Here is a 20,809-nt window from a genome sequence, read left to right as displayed (position 1 = left end):
GATGCAGGCTTGGCTCAGGCAGGGGCCACATGCTGTACCCCACATGGGAAGGAGTTGCTGGGTTGGTTTCTTGCTGTGCAGTTCATAGGCTGGCCTCTGAGGACGGACGAGTTCACAGTTTGTGCTCTTTGGTTTTGGGAACTAGAGGCTATGTCTGCTGTCGGGCACAGTCATTGGTTTGTTTACTTGTCCAGGCAAGGGCATAGGCTGGGTTCTGAGGCTGGACATGGTCACTGATTGGCTTCTCTGGTCTACTTCATATGCAGGCAGATTGCCAGCTTGGCTCCCTGCCCAGGAAAGGCTGTGGGCTGGGTTATAGCAAAGTGCAGGGTCAGTGTCGGGGCTCTCTGGTCTACTTCATATGTAGGCAGGTTGCCAGCTTGGCTCCTTGCCCAGGTGATGCCATGGGCTGTGCTCTGAGGCTGGATGGGGCTGTTATTGGTCGGCTTAGTTGGGTGGACCCAGAGGCTATCTTCTGAAATTAGGCAGGTCCCAAGCCTGGCTGCCTGCTCTGGCGGGGCTAGACTGCTGGCTAGGAACCTAATCTGGGCAGAACTGCTGAGCATGCTCCCTGGACAGACAGTCACAAGTGTGGCTCTACAGGTGGGCAGAGCCACTGAAGGGCTTTCTGATAGAGTGCCTCCGATGGCAGGAACCCGATGCTGACACCAAAATGTGATGCCTGCGCCCTCTGTTTCTGAATGACCCCAGTGGTCTAGCCTGTTGACTCCTCCAGAATTCCCCACTGGTCAAGACAGGAGTGGACCTCCCTGAAAGCACCTCAGCATTCTGGGGGAGCTAGGTGTCCTCCTCAGGCTCTGTTTTCACCCACTGAAGAGACCTTGGCCCAGGAGCCCCCTGTTGGAAGGAACGAAGGCAGCCTGGGGAGGAAGCACCAGAGTCAACACGAAACTGCTCCTCCTGACCATCTCGTGTGACTTTTCTTCTTTTCCTGTAGTCAGAGGGGGTTGGTGCAGCCCACACCCCAGGTCTTTCCTGTGGAAGCTGCTAGTTGATCTTCCTGTGAGGGTTACTAAAGCCAGAGACTTCCCCTTCTTGCTGATGCCGGGCCCTCCGCTGGTCTTGGGTCTTTTCATTCTGGGGGCTTTTTTTCTTTGTTTTATTTGATTTCCTTATTTTTGTACTTTCTATTCTCTCCTGAAATTGTGGAATGCTAAAGCATCTTACGCAGCTCAAGGTATCTTCGCAGTGTGTCTTTGTCTTTCGCATTTTCTATACTTTCCCCTGAATTCAAGAAAGAAAATATGGCTCATTGAGTTACTCTTCAACTGAGTCTACTCAACTATTGGGGCACCCACTTTTATTTTTTAATAACTTTCATGGAGGTTTGGCTTACATGCTGAAGAATTCACCTGTTTTAAGTGTACAATTCAGTGGGGTTTTTTTGTTGTTTGTTTGTTTTGTAAATGCACAGATTTGTGCAACTATCACTACAGTCCAAATTTAGAACATTCTCATACCACCCACCCCCCAAATTCCTCATGGTTATTTGTAGTGAATTCTTATTCTTCTCCCCTGACCCTAGGCAACCAGGAATATAATTTCTATCTCTATAGGTTTTCTTTTCTTGGACATTCAAATCATACATGGTGTAGTTTTCAGTATCTGGCTTTTTCTTTCTTTTTGTGGGGCGTTGGGGGGGGTACCAGGAATTGAGCTCAGGGGCACTCAACCACTGAGCCACATCCCCAGCCCTTTTTGTATTTTATTTAGAAACAGGGTCTCAGTGAGCTGCTTAGCGCCTGGCTGTTGCTAAGGCTGATTTTGAACTCCGCGATCCTCTTGCTTCAGCCTCCCAATAATCATAACACTTTTGAGGTTCATCTGTGTTACAGGATACAGTTGTATTTGGTTGCTTTTTATTGCTGAATAGTGTTTCATTAAATGGCTCTACCAATTTTATTTATCCATTTACCCATCAATAGATATTTGAAAAAAAATGGATATTTGGGTTGCTCTCACTTTTTTGGCCATTGATAAGGCTCCCATGAATATTTGTATGCAAGTCTTTGTATGGAAATATATTTTCATTTCTAAGAGGATGCATAGGAGTGGAATTGTCAAATCATTCAATAACATTGTGTCTAACATTTAAAATATTACCTCACAACATTTCCAAAAGACCATCTTACACTCCCACCAGCACTATGGAAACACTATAGCCTTGCCAATACTTGTAATTTTATGTCTTTGAGTAGCCATTCTGTTATGTGTATTGATGTCTTATTATAGTTTTGTTTTTTCCCCTGATGAATAATGATGTTGAACATCTTTTCACAATTGTATTGCTTTCCATTTATATTTGTGGAAGAATATCTATTCAAATTATTTACCATGTTTAGATCCCATTGTCTGTCTTCTTATTAATTGAAACAATTCTTTGCATAGGGGCACCCAGGCTCGTCTCCCTGGGTGGGGGCTAGATGCTGTTGTTATGATGGAATTCGGGACCCCCAAAAGACCACCAGAGACCAAGATCGATGTAAACAGCAAAGAGGTGTTTATTGAGAGCTAGCTCGGTCCTCCGCGCGCACACAGCAACTGGTGACACTGAGAGGCCCCGAGCCCAGGGTTTGCAGAGTTTTATACACTCTTTGGGGAAGGCAGGGACTTCACATATATCATAGCATCTCTTAGCAAATCATCACACACCAGGGGAAAATCATAAAACAACTTTAAAACATGATTATCACGTTCACTGGTGGGAACAAGTTGGGTCTTGAGTGATTGGTTAGTACAGAGGGGGATTCCTTTGAACTGATTGGTTTAAGCCAAGAGGGGTGCTCATGCTGAACTACATGGTTTCCCAACACGTTATCAACCACCATAAACTACTGGGAGGGTCATCTGGCATCCCAGGCATTTCCCTGTCTCATGCTGATTGGTGGTTGCTAGGGGATTGCTATGGGTCCCCACCTAGCCTGACTGAGTCAGGGCCACCTGGCTCCGCAGATCTCTCCTGTTATTTGTAGATAAACAACTCGGCAGGGTGAGTATGTGCCTAGGAGTGCTCTGTGGGTCTTTCCAAGGACAAGGGTTATGCCCCCTTCCTTGGACAGGCTTTGCCTGAGGTAGAGGCTGGGTTCTCACTGTGTTCTGCACTCTGAGTGGTCTCCTAACCTCTCTGTGTACCTCTTGCCCTGATGGGTTTGCTGACATCTCAAGACCACTGGATTCTGGAGTGAATTCTGACAATGACCACAGTCTTCTTGAACAAAGAAGATGATTAGGCTACTGCAGAATCTCAAGTCTCTTCGGGACCTTCCTTTCTTTTTACATATTCTTTTAACTCATTTGGAGAAATACTGAGTGAGTAGTGAGCTCCTTCACAGCCAAGTTCTTAAGACTAACTGCAGAATTTCACCTTTAAACTTTTTTCAAAACCCTAACGGCTTCCTAGGGGCGGGTGTAGAAGTATTTGCACTTAAAGCTCCGCGTATTCACCGAGAACACAGTCCTGTCTTCGGTGTTGTAAGGGTTGGTCTGGGTTTAATTCAGTCACATCATGTGGCATGTAACCAGGAGAGGGAGGTGGTTAGTTATAAATTCCAGTTACTCAGAAACCACAGAAGGACTCTGAGAGGAGGACTGTGTTCCTGATCCTGTGGAGGCTGCGACTAACACCCGCTGTACAGAAAAGAGACTCCTCACTCTATTGGCTCTACACATGTTAGTTTTCAAACAGTCTTTTCCTGACCTTTGAAACGCTGCATTGCGGTCAGCAGGTCGAGGGTCACAAAGGAGGTAGCATGGGATGGTGGAAAGCCTACGTGCACCACCTCTTGAGCACCCTCAGATAGGAATCTTTCAAGCCTGTTTTCTTTTTCTTTTTTTTAAATTATTGTATTAGGTATGCTGTGTCCACAACAGTTGCTTTCATAATGCTACTGTTTTCTCCCTGACTCTATCTGGCCTTTCATTTTCTTAGTGCCTTTGAAGCACAAAATATTTAAATTTTATTGAATTTCAATTTATTCTTCTTTGGACCATGCTTTTGGTATTTGTAGTTAAATTTATATGTAAACCAAAGTCACAAAGATTTTGGTTTCCCAGATGGAGCATTCATTCATTCTGATACGTTGTACTTAATTATTGGGTCCCTGGGGAAAAAAGTAAAGGGATATCCTTGTCTACAAATTACTAAGAATTTCAAAACTGAGCAGAGCATGAAACCAAACACAGGACCTAGGTGACTGCATACACCGCATACCTGTGAAGCTGACTCTGCTCTCACATTGAGATCTGGGATCCATTTTGAAGTGAGTTACGTATATGGTATATGAGGGGAAGGTCTAAATTAATCTCTTCTACGTGTGGATATTCAGTTATCCTAGTATGATTTGTTGCAAAGACTATCTTTTCCTCATTTGTTTCTGAAAATCAACTTATTACAAACATCAGGATTTATAGCTTTAATGTCAACTCTGTCCATTGATTTTTATTTGCCTTTACATCCATCCTAAAACTCTCTTGATTCATGTAGCTTTAAAATTAGTATTAAAAAAAAAAGTATAAGTCCTCCAACTTTGCTCTTTTTCAGGATTGTTTTGGCTATTCTTTTGCCTTTCAACATAAACTTTACGATCAACCTCTCAATTCTTGCAAAAAGCCTTTAAGAGAATTGCATTGAATTTATAGGTCAATTTGAGGATAATTGCCATCCTAACAATATTGAATCTTCCAGTCCATGAACATGAATGTATCATTTATTGATAGCCTTATTTTATCTTTGCAACGTTTTATAGTTTTCAGCATACAGTTCTTGTTTGTAGAATTCATTCCTAAAAAATTTATGCTCTTGCCTTCCTTTGTATTTGGATTTGAAAATTCAACTTTGAAATGTTTAAGTTTCCTAGTCGATTGTTATTTTGGCTTGAATCCTAAATGTCCCCCAAGGCTCCTGTGTTGCTCGGTAGCTGATGCCCTGTTGTGAGACAGCGAACCTTTCAGGGTGGGCTTTAGTGGAAGGAAGTTAGGTGTGAAATTGAAGGGGACATGGGGGTGCTGGTCTCTTCCTCTCTCTTATTTTTGCTTCCTGGCAGTCATGAATTGAGGAGCTTTGTTTCCCTGCTTTCTCCCCGCCATGATGTGCTGCCTCACCACAGGCTCCAGAGCAACAGGGCCAAGTGACCATAGGCTAACACTGCTGAAAGTATGTCCAAAATAAACCTTTACCTTTTACAAGTTGATGACCTCAGGTGTTTTGTCACAGTAATAGGAAGCTGATTAATATCATCGTATTAAAAAAACAGTGTCATGTCAAAGATGTGGGAGTATGAAATATACTTAAAGTCTTGTTCTTTTTTGCTGTAATGTTTCTATTATTTCCATTTTTATTTATAAAGAAAAAATAGTAAAAGAAATATTGCCAGATACCTAGATGGAAGCCTGGCACTGTCCACTACACTTCTTGTCAACAGCCTTGGGTGGTAACATTCATTCATTCTGAAAATTTACACACAAATAAAAGAATATATTGGTTTGACTTATGTAAAAATGAAATCATGTTAATCTGAACTTTATGTTTTATTCAACAACGACAACAAAAAAAACTATTACAATCCATCCAAATTACTATAAATAAATAACTGTAATATTTGAACAGTGTGTGTTTACCAGAATGTTCTTAACTATTTGGTTGAATGGACAATCAGGTTGTTTTCAGGTTTGGGAGTCAGTGATGTTGTTGCTGTTAAAACTATGCTTCAATAAATAATTGTGTATTATGGGGCATCTAATCAGCAAATATTGAGCACCTTGTTTATATCAAAACCAAATAGAAAGACAAAAAAAAAAAAAAAAAAGACAAAATTCCTGCCTGTTGGCATCTATATTTTTGGAAGAAGAGAGACAATGAATGATATGATAAATAATAAGTTAAATGAATAATTAATTAGTATGTTAGGGAGTTCTGAAGACACTGAGCGAGACTGGGGGGTGGAATCAGGTCAGGGTGGGGATTTGAGACTGTGACTCTGGATAGGTCTGCCAAAGCCAGCCTCAATGAAGTGACAGTGGAACCCAGACCCAAAAGGGCAGAGGGGGTGAGTTGGCTGCATGGATGTCTGGGCAGTGAACCTGCGAGGCAGAGGAGACAGCCAATATCAAGTCTCTAGGACTGGAGTGTGCCCAGTGTCATCAGGAGATAACTAAGAGGGGGACATGGCGAGAGAGAGGTACTCAGAAGCGGAAAGAAGGGCTGGGTCACTTTTGGCCCTTTGGAAAAAAGCGTAAGTGTCTGGCCTTTATTCTAGGAGACAAGGGAGCTATTGAAAGCTCTGGAGCTCTTGTTTCTGGAAGATGCATGTTGTATTTTTATTTCTCTAGAATAGGTTCCAAAAATGGAACTTCTAGATCAATCTGTAGCATACGTCAACGTTTAGGGGACATTGCCAGGCATTTTCTGAAGACTGTAGTAATTCATGCTCACCCAGCTTTGAACGTCTGTCTCTCTGAATCTTTTCCCACACAGCAGGAGGTCACTAATGAGATCCTGTTTGCCACCCTAATGGGTTTGCCATTGATGGTTTAGCTTTTAAGTATTTATATGTTTGCTAGATGTTTTGATTTTCTCTTCTTTAAACTGTCTGTTTAGATCCATTTCTTTTGGGTTGCCATTTGTTATTAATACACTAATGTCTTTATATATCAGATGTATTAACTCTTTGTCAAAAGTGTAGAAAATATTTACTGCAATGTCTCGTAATATATGGTTTAGATATTTAAATTTATTAAGGAAAATCTTCCTCGAGCTATTTTTAAAATTTTTCTTGTCTGACTTAGATACTTCTTCTGCCATAAAACTAGTTATATTATTCTACCCGATTTTTATTGAATTTCGGATTGCAAATACAGCACCCATTCAGGCGGACAAGTGTCCTAAAATCATTTCATTTATGACTAGGAGGCAGCTCAGTGTGCTGCCTAGGATGCTCGAGGCCTGGGTTCGATTCTCAGCACTGGAAAAAGAACGTTCACACCTAACTGGGAACATTTCAAATATCTCCAGTTACTTGATCTTGTTTCATTTCCTTCCAAAGCTATTGAGTTCTTCATGTAGATCTCGAATCTTTCAGATATTTATAAATATGTGTGTATTTTCTATTGTGTCTGAAGTATGGTTTCTTTTCCATTTATATTGTCTCAAATTAAAAAAAAACTCTAAGTTTTATAGATCTATTTTTTATTCATGATCCTTAGCAAATGCTTTTTCCAGTTTCATGGATTTTGACTAGATTTCTATGAATATAATTACAAGGCGCATAATGTTGTATGTACAGCAATTGACTACTTATGCAAATTGCTTCATTTTCATATCTATGCGTTAGTTAAAACTTCTAAAATATATTTAAAATAATGGTGGTAATGATAAGCAGCACCATCTTTTTTTCTGTTTAAATTATTTCATTTAATATCTACCATAATACTTGCTGATTTAGGAGAATTTGCATTGGATTGATTTCATTTCATATAGATAGATATTTTACTAAAAACAGCTCCTGAGTCTTGTCAGAGTCCCTCTGAAAATCATTATGGATGTGCGTATACATCTTCTCTCTTCCATTTGTTGTAAAGTTATTTCAGGATCTTTGCTTTACTCGTTCTCATTGTCATCATTTTTCTCATTTCTTTTAAAGAAGTTCTAACTGCAAGTTTAATTTCATCTTTGACCTAACAGTGTTTTCTTCTATAAAATTTCAAGTATTTAATTTTATTTAATATGAAATCTGTGTAGCTCCTATTGATTATAACTTATTGAGACTTCTTTTGTGGCTAAGATTATGATCAGTATTTTTCAAGGATATTGGAAACAATGATGGGTTATCTGTTATTAAATCACAAGATTAAGTAATAAATCATTCTTACTAATTTACCCAGAGTCTATTTATTTTGTACATTTTTTCCATGTGTGAAGAGTAAACATTGAGAGGTGAACTGTTTTCCAATGTGCATAAAACATTGGTCCAGTGATCTGCTGTCTGAATTCTGCTCGGCCACTGATACGTGCACCCTTGCCTTTTGCTCTGTTTGTGGTTGCATGCTGCAGCTTTGCTCCTCTTTCATTTTAACAAATTTCACATTTCCTTGTCTTGGTTGTGACTTCTATTTGGATTCAATTTTTTTAATTTTGTGCCTTTCAACATCATCATTTTTCAACTATAGTGTTATAAATATGTATATGTATACACACACAGAGTCATGTGTGGTTCAGTAATGGGGATCCGTTCTGCAAAATGTATCACTGAGCAATTTTGTTGTGTGGAAACTGTAGAATATACTGTACTTACACAGGCTAAGAGGGCTCAGTGTCCACTAGGTGGTACAACATTATGGGACCACTGTCGTATGTGTAGTTCATTATTGATGGAATGTCACTATGTGGTGTGTGAGTGTGTATGTATGTATGTGTGTGTGTGTGTGTGTGTGTGTGAGAGAGAGAGAGAGAGAGAGAGAGAGATTTAATGGCAATAACGAATGCCTTTTCTTAAAATTAGCAACAAAGAAAAAGTTCACTTTCATAACTTGCACATTATATTTAAACGCATAAATAGTACACTAGGATAAGAAAAAGAAATAATTGTTGGAAAAGAAGTAAAATCATTTTTATTTGCTGATGACATTATTATTTACTATAAAATTCAAAGGACATCTGTAAGTTCTTCAGTAGAACTAATAATACCTGAACTCAGCAAAGTCATAAATAAATGTTTAATATTTTTAACCAGTTCTGTTTCCATAAAATACAAATTATTTTAAACTAACACCATTTAAAGTAGCATTGAAAAGAACAAAATAGCTAGAAATAATTTAATGAAAGAAGTGCGTGACTGCTACACTGGAAACCAAACAGTGATGGGAAAAATAAGTGGAGAGGCATATAATGGGAACAGGTTGGAGGCTCAATATCGTTAAGATGTCATTTGTGCAAATATGTTAATAGGCTCACTGCAAACCCCATAAAAATCCAAAGGGCTTTTCTTATAGACACTGACAAATGGATTCTACAGATACTTGGGGTGTTAGTCAGCCTTTGACTGTGACCAAAATACCTGACAAGAACAACATAGAGAAGGAAAAATTTATTTTGGGCTCATTGTTTCATAGGTTTTGTCCAAGGTCAGTTGACTCCAAGTGAAACAGAATGACATGGTGAACGCGTGGTGGTAGAGCAAAGCCACTCAGCTCATGGGACCAGGAAGCAGTGGGGAGGGGGCTGCAGGAAGATACAACCTCAGAACACACCTCCAGTGACCCACCTCCTCCCGCCACGCCCCACCTGCCTGCCATCACCACCCAGTCACTAATTAGTCCAATCATGTCACCTCTGAACATTCCTGCATTAACACAGGAGCTGTTGGGGGACACCTCACATCCAAACCATAACACATAGAAAACAAAGATGTGGAAAAGTCAAGACAGTTCTTCATAGTTGAATTCAAGACTTTCTTTAAGCTGCAGTGTTCAAACCAAAAATGGCGTTGGCACGAGAAAAGACAAATAGACCAATGGTACAGAATAGAAAATCTAGAAATAGACATGCTTAAACTACGGATTGATTTTTGAATGTTTTTATGACCTGGTAATGGGCAGATTTCTTACACAGGACACTAATTAGCCATAAAAATATGAATAGATTGGACTTCTTCAAAATTAGGAATTTCTTCTCATCAAAGGACATAGTTAAGAAAATGAAAAGCAAGCCAAAGATGAGGGGGATCTTCACAATACGTAATTCAGACAAACATCTCTATCTAAAGTAAAAAGCAAATAACTATGCATTGATAAGTAAAAGATAACCCAATAATACAAGTGGGCCCACCTCACAAAAGAAAATATATGAATTTCAGAAAAACACATGAAAATGTACTGTACATGATTAGTCACTAAGGAAATACGAATTGGAACTGGAATGAGATACCACATCACACACACGAGCCTGGCTAACGTTAGAGGGTCCATTTCTAATAGTCTTTGAAAACAGCTTAGAAAGTTGTAAAGTGCTTAAACATATTCCTAAGCGATCACCCACAGTCTCTTTCCTAGGTAATAGAAACATTTTGCCATAAACAGACTTCTACAAGAACAGCAGTTTTATCCATTTCAGACTCAAACTGGAATGGATCCAAATGTCCATCGACAGGAAGTTGGATGAGCAGATTGTGGTCGATGCACACAATGGAAAATCACTCCACAATAAAAAAGACACAAACTCCTGCTAAACACCACAACAGGATGAGAAGCATGGCAGTAGACACTAAAGCAGAGACAATGTTCTTTTCCTTTATGGGAAACCCCAAATGGGCAAAATTAGCAGGTGGTGACAGAAATTCCAGCAACGTTTGTCCCTGGGAAGCTGCGCTGACTGTGGTCAGCTCACGGTTTGAGGGGTGAGGCATACTCTTCTGTTTTGATCTCTCCAACAGCACATCACCCCATGACTCCTTCGCAATCTCCACTGTCTCTTTGGAGCTCGTGAGACACACTGATTGCTTTTTGAGCTCTGGGTGCATCTTCCACCACAACAGCAATGAGCACTCCTCTGTCTAGTTTTTGTCTTGAGAATTTTTTCATCATCCTCTGCCATTCTCTTTGTGTTATGAATCGAATGCTTCATCATTTAAGTATCTTAGTTTTAGTAAATGAGAAGATGAATAGTTCTCTTCAGTCTATGATTTAACCAGAAACTTTGTTTACAGGAATTTAAAATAAGGGGAGTTGGTGTTTTCATGCCCTGCTGCACATTAGGTCCTGGGAAGTGTGCACAGGTCTCTTCTGGTTTGACAAAGAAAGCTTTGGGTTTTCATAACATTTAGAAACACAGAGAAGTTGATTAAAACACTATTATTAGAGCAATAAAATCATCAACTATGAATCAGAATTAAAGAGTCAGAGTTCAAATTATTTTCACGGGAAATGAATAATTTCTGGAATTCAAGTTGCCTAAGAAGAATCAGTGTTCATGACAATAGATAGACAGATTTGTAGTAAATCAACCCAGAACCTGATGTCCCAGGAAATAGCTTTGATATTCTTGGAAACTGCCAACTTACCATATTGTTATCATCATTTTTGTTACTATCATTGTCACACATTTATGAATTAATTTGTGGCATAGGATGATATTTATCTCTTAATAGCCATAAGTCAAAGAGGGGACATCTTGTTTTTATTTTTCTGAGATTTATTCTCTTTTATTAGTTGTTAATTAAGATGTACTTTCAAGGTTAGATTTTGTTTTTCTTCCATTGTTTTTCATTCTCCATGGATGGCCTGCTTTACCTCAATTTTGCACAAATCTAAATCTTTATTTCAGAAATAGTCTTTCTTTGCAAAGGCTTTGGTCCGGGGAGGACTTTGTAAGCCTTTTAGATAAGGCTTTCCTCATCTCCGGGCTTTCTTCCATTGTTTCATCCCATCCGTCTGGGCAGCTCTGCTCCGGACCACCTATTTAGTATATGTCGGTTCTCCATAGCCCAATCTTCAGGTACAGGATCCTCTACAAGCATCTCAGAATCTTGATTTCCCATGGTATTCTTTTCCCTTAGGATGTCCACAGAGGAGCAGAGTGTAGACGACAGTACCATCTATGAGGTCATATTCCATCACTTCAAAAGACACAAAGTGGAGATCTCAAATGCCATAAAAAAGACGTTTCCTTTCCTCGAGGGCCTCCGCGACCGTGAACTCATCACCAATAAGATGTTTGAAGTAAGTGAAGCCTATTATGTCACAACCTGGCAAACCAGCCCCAGATTAAGTCATGCTTACCTTTCACGCAGGATGATTCATACAATATACCATAAAGTAAAAATTTAAGACAATTGTAGTGAATTGATAAATGATCTTATTGAACTGATTTGTTGAAATAGCAGTAAGCACAACATTTTATTTCAACTAATATCAACTTAAAATACCTAGCTCTGAGAACATTAGAATCCAAAGGCAAATGGTGTGTTGTTAGAATGAATTTAAAGAGTGGATGATTGCTGTTATATCTGCAACACCTTTTAACAAGTTTTCTTTTCTTTTTCTTTTTTTTTTTTTGAAGGGGGGGTTACTTCTGGAGTCTTGGAATTGGGATCAATCTTTGGTCATTATGGAGATACAGAGCATGGACTCTTTGTTTTCCCCTATGAATATGCTTTCTCCTGGCCAAGTTCATAGTAAGGAGGAATGGTCACTTGATTTCCTTGAGCCCTTCGGGCCAAGTCAGTACTGGGGGAAGTGCAGGGGTTGTCCAGTCAATAGATCAGCCCTCATCCCCTGATAAGTCTATTCCCAAAAGCACCTTGGCCAGGCTCTTTAGAGGGCTACATGCCAGTTAACTCTGAACCCACTTTCATCTTTGCTCTTTCTTACACTAAATGTAAATAAGGATGAGGAGATCACCTTACCATTGGGTATTTTTTAAGAGATAGGATTTACTTGTTTCATTTAGTAGCGATCCAAATGTACAAAAGTTCTGAAGCTTTACATGAGATGATACCTGTGTAGAGAAATTAAAATACATTAACTATAAAATTACTTTCTAGCATTCTTTTGTAAAGTAGAAGTGTCTATTTAAATTTTTCCATTCACTTCTCTTTAAAGGATTCTCAAGAGTCTTGTAGAAACCTGGTCCCTGTACAAAGAGTGGTGTACAATGTTCTCTGTGAACTGGAGAAGAAATTCAACCTGGATTTATGCGAAGCGTTGTTCAGTGAGGTCAACTTGCAGGAATACCCTGATTTGCTTCGTGTTCGTAGAAGCTTCGAACATGGTAATTAGATATATTACCACATTTTGAGGTCCAAGGTCCATTTTCTTTTTCAACAAGCATATCTGAAGCTTCCACCACATGCAAAAAGGTCACGTGCCATGGGATATGGTAGTTAATAAGTCAGACATGTCAGGTGCTAATGACAGAATGGCTGTTCAGTAAGCACCACTGGACGTCTGTTCAGCTGGGTTTTTAGACTCAGGGCAGCCGGAGTCATATTGGTGCCAGGTTTACTTAAAAAAGCATAGAACTAGAAACAAAATCCCAATGGGGCTGCATGTCTCTTCAGTGGGAAACCTTTCAGTGGTCTACAAAGAAGTCCACCAAGTTCACTACTACACACCTTGAGCGACTGCTTAGCTCTGGGTGCAGGGTCCACCCTGGGTCAGCACCACATGCCCATGGAATCAAGACCTCTTGGAATTCCAAAGTCCTGGTTTTCAGGTAGCCCACAGGAGACAAGCCAAGTAATGAATCACCATTGAAGGAAGACCTTCATCATGTTGTAGCTTTCTACAGGAATTAGTAGTCCCTCTCAGGCAACTGGTCATGGGTCATTTTTAACTCTAAAACCCAGCGTTTGCCTAGTAGCCCAGCAAAAAGGCCACTTTTTATTAGGTTTCCAGAGTAATGAGTTAGAAAGTTAATCCTGGGTCAAACTGTCCTAAAAGAATAAGAAATGGTTTTGTTAACTCTCTAATCAAAAGGGGCAAAACATATATTAATCAAATAATCAGCATGGATTTTTGGTGTTATACAAAACTAAAGATTTGATTCTTCACTTTTTCCAAGAAGGCATGATTCATACTTTTATTGGTATGCAATAAAAAGGATGCCCCCAATTTTTTGTTTGTTTGTTTGTTTGGTTTTGTACTTGCATAGACAATTTTTTTATTCCAACAGTTTGGTCACAACCAAGTTCTCAAAATATAAGATAGAGACATCACAAGTAAAACAGACACATCCCCTGAAGAGGAGAGGGAATAGGTGTGCAAAAGTATGTCTGTGAAACCGGCAAATTGGATTTGGCTGAATTTGAGAGTGAGCAGCAATGTAGGAACCAACTCTAGTGAGATAAATCCAAGGGAGGCCGCGAAGGTTCTGGCATTGACAGGTTTATAAACCAGGGTGAAAATGTAAAAGCAGGGACCTATGGCTTGTTGACCTGTGTCAGTAGTTACCTTATATAATAAAGAACAGAGTAATTTCTCTAGCAGGTCACAAAGGAGATTGAACACCCAGGCACCAGTGGCAAGTCGCTGTTCTATTTATAATAGGACGCCCCGCAGGCTGGAGCTACAAGAGGAACAGTGTTACCTTCACTGCCCACTTCCCAGGGGCTTCGACCTCTTTCTGGATTGCAGACACCCCCTCTCTGGCCTTAGCACCCACATCTCCTGTGTTTGTTTCCAGTACTCCCAGTGCTTGGGTGATCCAAGCCTAAAGTTCATGGCCAGGTGGCAGCACTGCCCCCACCCCCAGCACAACCAGCACACCTGTCCTCAGGGGACATGCTGCCACCTCCTGGGCCCTGATGTCCCCTCCATCTGTCCCTGTATCTTGTATACTCCTTTGGAAACTATTCATCCTGCCTGACCCTCTTTAGCCCAAGTCCCCCCCTTGTTTCTGGCCCTATCTTTAAAGCCATTGGGACTTCCCCTTTCATATACTGATCTCTCCAAGGTTCCAGACTCTCTGAACAGTTTATTCCTACAGTTCAAACAGTTCAGAAAAGACATTTCATTTCTATTATTTATTTTGAAATTTGCCTTTCTATCCTCGGAATATTTTTTAGAGGAGTATCTCAGCTTACAATGTATCCCCTCCCACTGAGTATCTCCCTAGTGTGCGGGAAACATAGACTCCTTTGTGGGAGTCTCCTCTTTTTTGTCCCAGGGTGGGAAGGTGAACTTTGTCATGCGGGATTCACTGAACTCTGAGTAACTGGGGGATTGGGAATTCTTAAATGTACAACTTCGAGATGGTGTACCTGGTCCCTGCTGGAGATCTCTAATTGCCTTCTTCTCCTTCCCTCTCTTCAGAGGTGAGAATGCTATATCCCCAAGAAGATAATGGAGAAGAGAGGCAGGAAAGGCTTGAACAAGGTAATTACAACTAGATAAAACATTTCTCATCTGCTCAAAAGAAAAGGAAACAAGGGCATCGTGCAGTAGAGACTGTGAACCAGGGAAGAAATGTGGAAGGACCATGGAGATGGCAAGGAGGGGTGATTTGTATGGACCTCGTGTTAGTCGACTTTCTGTCACTGTGACAAAACACTTGAGAGAAATCAGCTTAAAGGAGGAAAGATTTATTGTGGTCCATGGTTTCAGAGGTTTCAGTCCACAGTGTCTTGGCCCCATCATTGTGGGCCTGTAGTGAGGCAGAACATCATGGCAGAAGTGGAGCAAAGGTGCTCAACTCATGGCAGCCAGAAAGCAAAGAGAGACTAGGGGCACATTGTCCCAGTGACCTGACTTCCTCCCGCTGGGCCCCACCTCTTAAAGTCTCGCTAGCTCCCATAATGCCTTGGGGGATCATTACAATCCCAACCCTAACTGGCCCCAGCAGGATGTGGGGTGCTGGGAAATAGCATGACCAGAGACAGCCAGCCCAGCACCCATGAGGAAGGAACCAGAGCTCAGTGGGCCAGGAAAACAGGTTTAAGGAGACTGACTACCAGGAAGTAATTGTGATTTAGGAAGGTCCCTGCAGGAGAAGATTAGTATGAAGCTGTGAAGGGCTAAGAAAAATGACCCATGGCCAACATGAAGGAGAAAGACCCTTAGCAAAAGAAAAACAATGGTTCTATCTGTGCCTTCCCACAGCACTCCACCTGAGGGGTAGAAGTTCTCCTTACACCAACCAAACTCCAGGTCTCTGCAGACAGCCATGGGGTGTCCTATAGTTCGCACAGCCCACAGGTGGAGGACCATGCTCCATAAGACCATCCCACTTGTCAGTTGCAAGTTCCAGGGTGTGACCTCTGTTTCTGACCAACTGACTGTAAATTGGAGGCCTCACTGCCCCTCCTTGGGTTGGATGGTTTGTTAGTATGGATCACAGAACTCAGGGAAGTTTTTACTGATGTTCACCCATTTGTTTAAAGGGTACAACTCAGTCAAATGGAAGAGATGTACAGAGCAAAGTAACGGAGAGGGGCAGAGAGCTCACATGCCCAGCCTTGGCACCGTACTCGCCCAGCACTGCTGTGTTTGCCAGTCCACAAGTTCTCTGAACCCTGTCATTAGGGATTCTCTTTTTTTTCTTCTAGAAAACTCACTATGCTGACAGGCATGATGGATGAAATCATTGACCACTGGTGATTAAGTCGACTTCTATCCCCTCTCCTCCCTGGAGGTCAGGGGCTTCATCCTTCTAACCACTCTCAGTTCCTTCCATCCGTAGGAACTTTCCAAAACTCACCTCTTTAGCATAAACTCAGGTGTTAATGAAAGGGACTGGTTGTGAGTAACAAAAAATGCTCTTTCCACCTTTATCACTTAGGAAATTACAAGGGGTTCCGGGCGCTGTGGCCAGGATGAAGACCAAAATATCTATTTCTCATTCTATCTCAGTGTCCCACTTCATGACAGCAGAAGCCCGGGCTGGTTTCAATACAGTGACTGCTGTCCAAGAGCAGGACTCTCCCGGGAGGAAAACAGACACAGACACAGAGAGGAAGTGGCCAAGATGTGAAAGAGCTTATGGGCCTTGAGGAGGCAGGAAGGAGGAGGGGCAGAATGGGGCAAAGGACAATAATGAAAAATAAAAAGCTCTGTGTCCTTAGCAGCTCACCTCGAATGTCCACTCTCTGCTGTGATGATTTAGTGCCCAGGCTGTCGTCGTGTTACTGGAATTAGGGCAAAGGCCCTGGCTCTGGGGGCCCCAAAGGACTAGGTTCAGTCACCCAACCCAAGATGTTGGTCAGAGAGAGGAGTGTGGAGAGGACAGGAAAAGAGCCGTAATCAGCGTGGCCATGCTGGGCAGAGCAGGGAAGGTCTAGTGAGGTAAGATCTGACCCCCAGGGGCTGGCAAGAACATCGAGGTGTCATGGTGGGGTTTAGGGGTTTGCGCTGCTGGAGAGCGTACAGAGCTGGTAAGGCGGCCGATCCTGGTCCTGGCCTGGTGGGTCGTCAGGACTGGTTCTGTGGCTCTCTGAGGAAGTCATCATTGCTCAGGGGGACAATTCAGTTGCCATCCAAAGATGATTGCTGAGGCTTAGAGAGCAGCTGACATTCTAGTTCAGGGTTCGTTGCTCCTAGTTGGGGCAGGGGGCAGTCTCCTTGTGCCTACAAGACTTGCTATTTCTGGGAGGTTTAGGGCAATGACTGGAAAGTTCTAGGCATGGCTCTGGCAGTACAGAAGAGAATGTTGTAAAAGCCGGCAGTTGCCAATCTGTTTATTATAATGTCCTTTCAAATTTTGAAAATACCTGAATTAGTCTTACCTTGGTGCCTTCAGCCGCAAAGAGAAATACCAGTTTTAGTTGAACACTCCTGAAATGATTGTCATGCTTGTATGCAGAGTTGAGCAGGAGGAGAGAGATACAAAATGAAGGCACGGACGCCACATTTTCATCCTGCTTTTAGTTACCTGTTGGGCATCTGCAAGTCCAAGAGAAGAGTCAGTGCTTTTAGCAAAAGCAGCCTCTAAGGTCCTGTTGTAATTAGAGATGGTCATCACTTATAAGCCCTTGTTATGGAGGAGGAAATTGGAATCTAGGAGCCACATATGGAGTTTGCCTGGGGTCAAAGGAGCAAGGGAAAAGGATTCTTAGCCCCATGCTGCTGCCAGGGTTGTTTAATGAAAAAGGCAGAAACATGAAACCAAAGTACAGACAGAGATGCAGACAGAAAGATGAAGGAAACAGAGGAGGCCGGGAGAGGGAGGAGTGAGGCAGACCCGTCGCTGATCCCCACTGGAGGCCACCAAGGAGGAGCCACAGGCTGTGCCAGGAGGCTGTGGTGTGGGAGGGCGGGGACCAGGCGGCCAGGGCTTCTGGGAACTCAGGTAGGGCCATGGGGCAGGCCAGCTGGGGACAAAAGCAGGCCATCTCCAGGTGCCAGAGTGCCTCACAGAGGACCCTAGTGAGGGGGCCCAGAGAGACCCTCAGACAGGGCTGCAGCTGACCCAGACCCCACTCTCGAGACTGAATTCAGGAGGGAACTTCCAGCTCCAGATGAGTCTGGATTGACACTTTGAGGGGTCTCTACCATCTGCATTGAAAAGACAAAAAGGGCAAAACCCATCCTTCAGTTTCTGAGATCAACTTCTAATTTCTTCTTCTAGGAACGGGGGAGAATTCTTTTCTGCGAAGACTGACCTGGCCACAGCACTTAGATCCCTCGTCTTACAATGGTCTGTCGCTGTTGCCTCTTGTGGGACCCTTTGCTGTCTTACTCCATTCTGGAATGTTCTGTGAGGCTGCTTCCTTGCGTGACTGATTGCCCAGAACTTTCAATCTTTGCATCTGTAGCTTCTCCAAGTTTGGAAATTAAATAACAGAGATCTTTAATCAAAGGCCCTCGGGGTTGCCTAGGAGGCAACCTTCTTCCTAAACCCCTTGCATGCACTTGCTGCCAGTCCTGGGACCAGCTCTGGGTCTGGGCACTTGTTCCGAGCCCCTGGCTTCAGTTTCCTGCCTTGCTTAAATCTGTCTGGTGCCTTTGATCGCATGTCCAGTGGGGGCCCGTGTTGTGGCGGCTGGAGGGGTGCAAAGAGCCTGATTTTTTCTGTGGGGAAAATGTCATCCCTCTTGGGTCCAACACATGAGACACACCAGGGTGCCTCTCATAGGACACCTTCGCTCACCATCCCTGGGGCTCAGACACCAGGTGGGTCTCTCGGAAAACCATTTGGTACTTTAACAACTCTTGATCTTCCTGAAATCCAAAATGCTCTTAATAATATATCATCCAATTATTCAAAATAGTATACATTTAAGATAGTAATTATAATGACTTTATTTTTTCTGATCATTTACAATATCGCACATATTGATACAGGCAATATTTTTTTTTATCTTCTCAAATACTTTAAAATGATGTTTTATCACCCTCTTTCTCAGAGGAGAAAGAGTTGGTTTAGAGAGTTTGATTTTTTTTTGTGTAGTTTCACCCAACCAAGAATCGTCATTGAACTCTGCTGTTAAATAGTGTCAGAGCAGGAATACTGATGCTCTGCTGCCTGGGTTCCAATCCTGCCTCTGCAATCTTGGGCAAGGAACCTCCCCCTTTCATCACTTATGAATGGATGTCATAGTAGTACATACCTTACAGGGTTGATGTGTCTATACAAGTCGTACCATGAAAAGCTTTTACAATCATGCCTGGAACTTCATCTATGTTACCTGACTTTGTCATCGTTACTAATTTAATTACCATTGCTATTTGTACCTGCCTCCAGAGTCTAACCTTTTAATCATGACAATAATTTTTTGGGGGGAGGGAGTGCCAGAAATTGAACTCAGGGGCACTCAACCACTCAGCCACATCCCAGCTCTATTTTGTATTTTATTTAGATATAGGGTCTCACTGAGTTGCTTAGCACCTCGCCATTGCTGAGGCTGGCTTTGAACTCTCAATCCTCCTGCCTCAGCCTCCCAAGCTGCTGGGATTACAGGTGTGTACCTCCGTGCCTGGCCAACCATGACAGTAAATTTTGCTATACTCTCTATCTATATGTCTGACATGAATGTTTGTTGTGGATCTAATTATTTCTCAACCAGGAGAAATGATGAACAAAGCAAAACCAACCTCAGAGCAGGAAATTAAATTGAGATTCCCCACCTCTAAAGTACACTCATGTGTATAGCATAACTTTTATGTCTTTATTCCATGACTCTTCTTTGGAAACGAGTCTCCAGGGAATGCCCAGCAAGGAGGATGTTATTTAAGAAAAGATTTTTAAAATCAGAAATACATTGTTACAGAATACTTTCAGAGTGACTTTTAAAAGCATAATTATACTTTTAGAAATTACTTTTATTCAAAAAATTATAAAAAAATACAACAAGCATGAGCCATGTTCTTAATTGTCCATCTACCAGTGCAGATAGTGGAAGTAGGAAGGAATGAATGGATGGAAAGGTGATTAATAATGAGCAGAGAAGGGATTTGGTAGGAGCAGTGAGCATGTGGGAGAGACAAGTCAGTTCTTTATGAATCTCCCTGTGGTGTGGGGCAACCCTACCTGGGGCTAGAATCTTAGAACTCCTCAGTGATGAGAACCAGATGAATATGAAGAGAAATTTCAACCTGAAACCCAGATGATGCACAGACAGCACAATAAGTCATCAACGAGTGTGTCCAACAGTGAGCCAGGAGGACACTGCCTGTGGCATGCACAGGGGAATAAAGGGCGTGTCTCACGCCCACAACACGAAGAAGCAGTTCCAAGGAGCTTTGGATGGTGGCACAAAACATGCACCTGCTCTAAGTTCCACATTAAAACTTCTGTAAAAACTTTTAAAATAATTTTTCCATAACCCATTTTGTTTAGAAAAAGAGCACTAAAGGGAAAAAAATGCATCTGCAAAAAAAATACACTTGTCCACTCGCAGACTATCGAGGCTCCTGGAAACAGAATGGTGTGGGTCGTTGAAGTCAGCAATGGGCCAGGGAAGTTCACCCGGGGGAGGAGGTGTTCCCACCCAGGGTTGGTGTGCTTGGGATTCATTCTTAGCCCTCCTGCTCCACTCTTCCCTCTACCTGTAGCTGCTGACCTCTGCTGTTTATTTATTTATTTATTTATTGCCAACTCTCCTTGATTCCAGCATGAGAGACATTAGAAAAAGTTTGCACAGTTGGAGGAAGCATAGCCCCACCACGACACTGGGGAGCCACTGAGTTGGTAGCTGCTCCTCCCCATGGCTCTCTCCACCTTCCACCACGCGGGCCAGCCTTGGTCCCGGCTTCTGCTCACCAGCCTAGAGTGGGCAACCTCCCACTCTGGACTCTCCTTCAGTCCCCTCCAGCCTCCTGTTGACGCTTCTCCTGGTGGCTGCATCTTCCCTTTGGCGCGCTC

The 20,809-nt window shown here is 42.2% G+C and overlaps 1 protein-coding gene across 6 annotated transcripts in view; it reads left to right on the top strand.

Moving 5' to 3' along the window:
• Sp100 (SP100 nuclear antigen) overlaps positions 1-20,809 on the top strand; it is a 93,397-nt gene that overhangs the window by 21,712 nt on the left and 50,876 nt on the right. For all 6 annotated transcript variants that reach the window (XM_077110232.1, XM_077110233.1, XM_077110231.1 and 3 more), the window contains exons 2-5: positions 11,568-11,730; positions 12,613-12,781; positions 14,824-14,886; positions 18,074-18,142. In XM_077110232.1, coding sequence (XP_076966347.1) covers positions 11,568-11,730; positions 12,613-12,781; positions 14,824-14,886; positions 18,074-18,142 — 464 coding nt within the window. The remainder of the gene's footprint in view (positions 1-11,567; positions 11,731-12,612; positions 12,782-14,823; positions 14,887-18,073; positions 18,143-20,809) is intronic.

Source organism: Callospermophilus lateralis, chromosome 9 (genome assembly GCF_048772815.1).
Source record: "Callospermophilus lateralis isolate mCalLat2 chromosome 9, mCalLat2.hap1, whole genome shotgun sequence".
In the NCBI taxonomy this organism is placed as follows: domain Eukaryota; kingdom Metazoa; phylum Chordata; class Mammalia; order Rodentia; family Sciuridae; genus Callospermophilus; species Callospermophilus lateralis.
The sequence above is the reverse complement of the archived record's forward strand: the minus strand, read 5'-3'. Positions and strand labels throughout refer to the sequence as shown.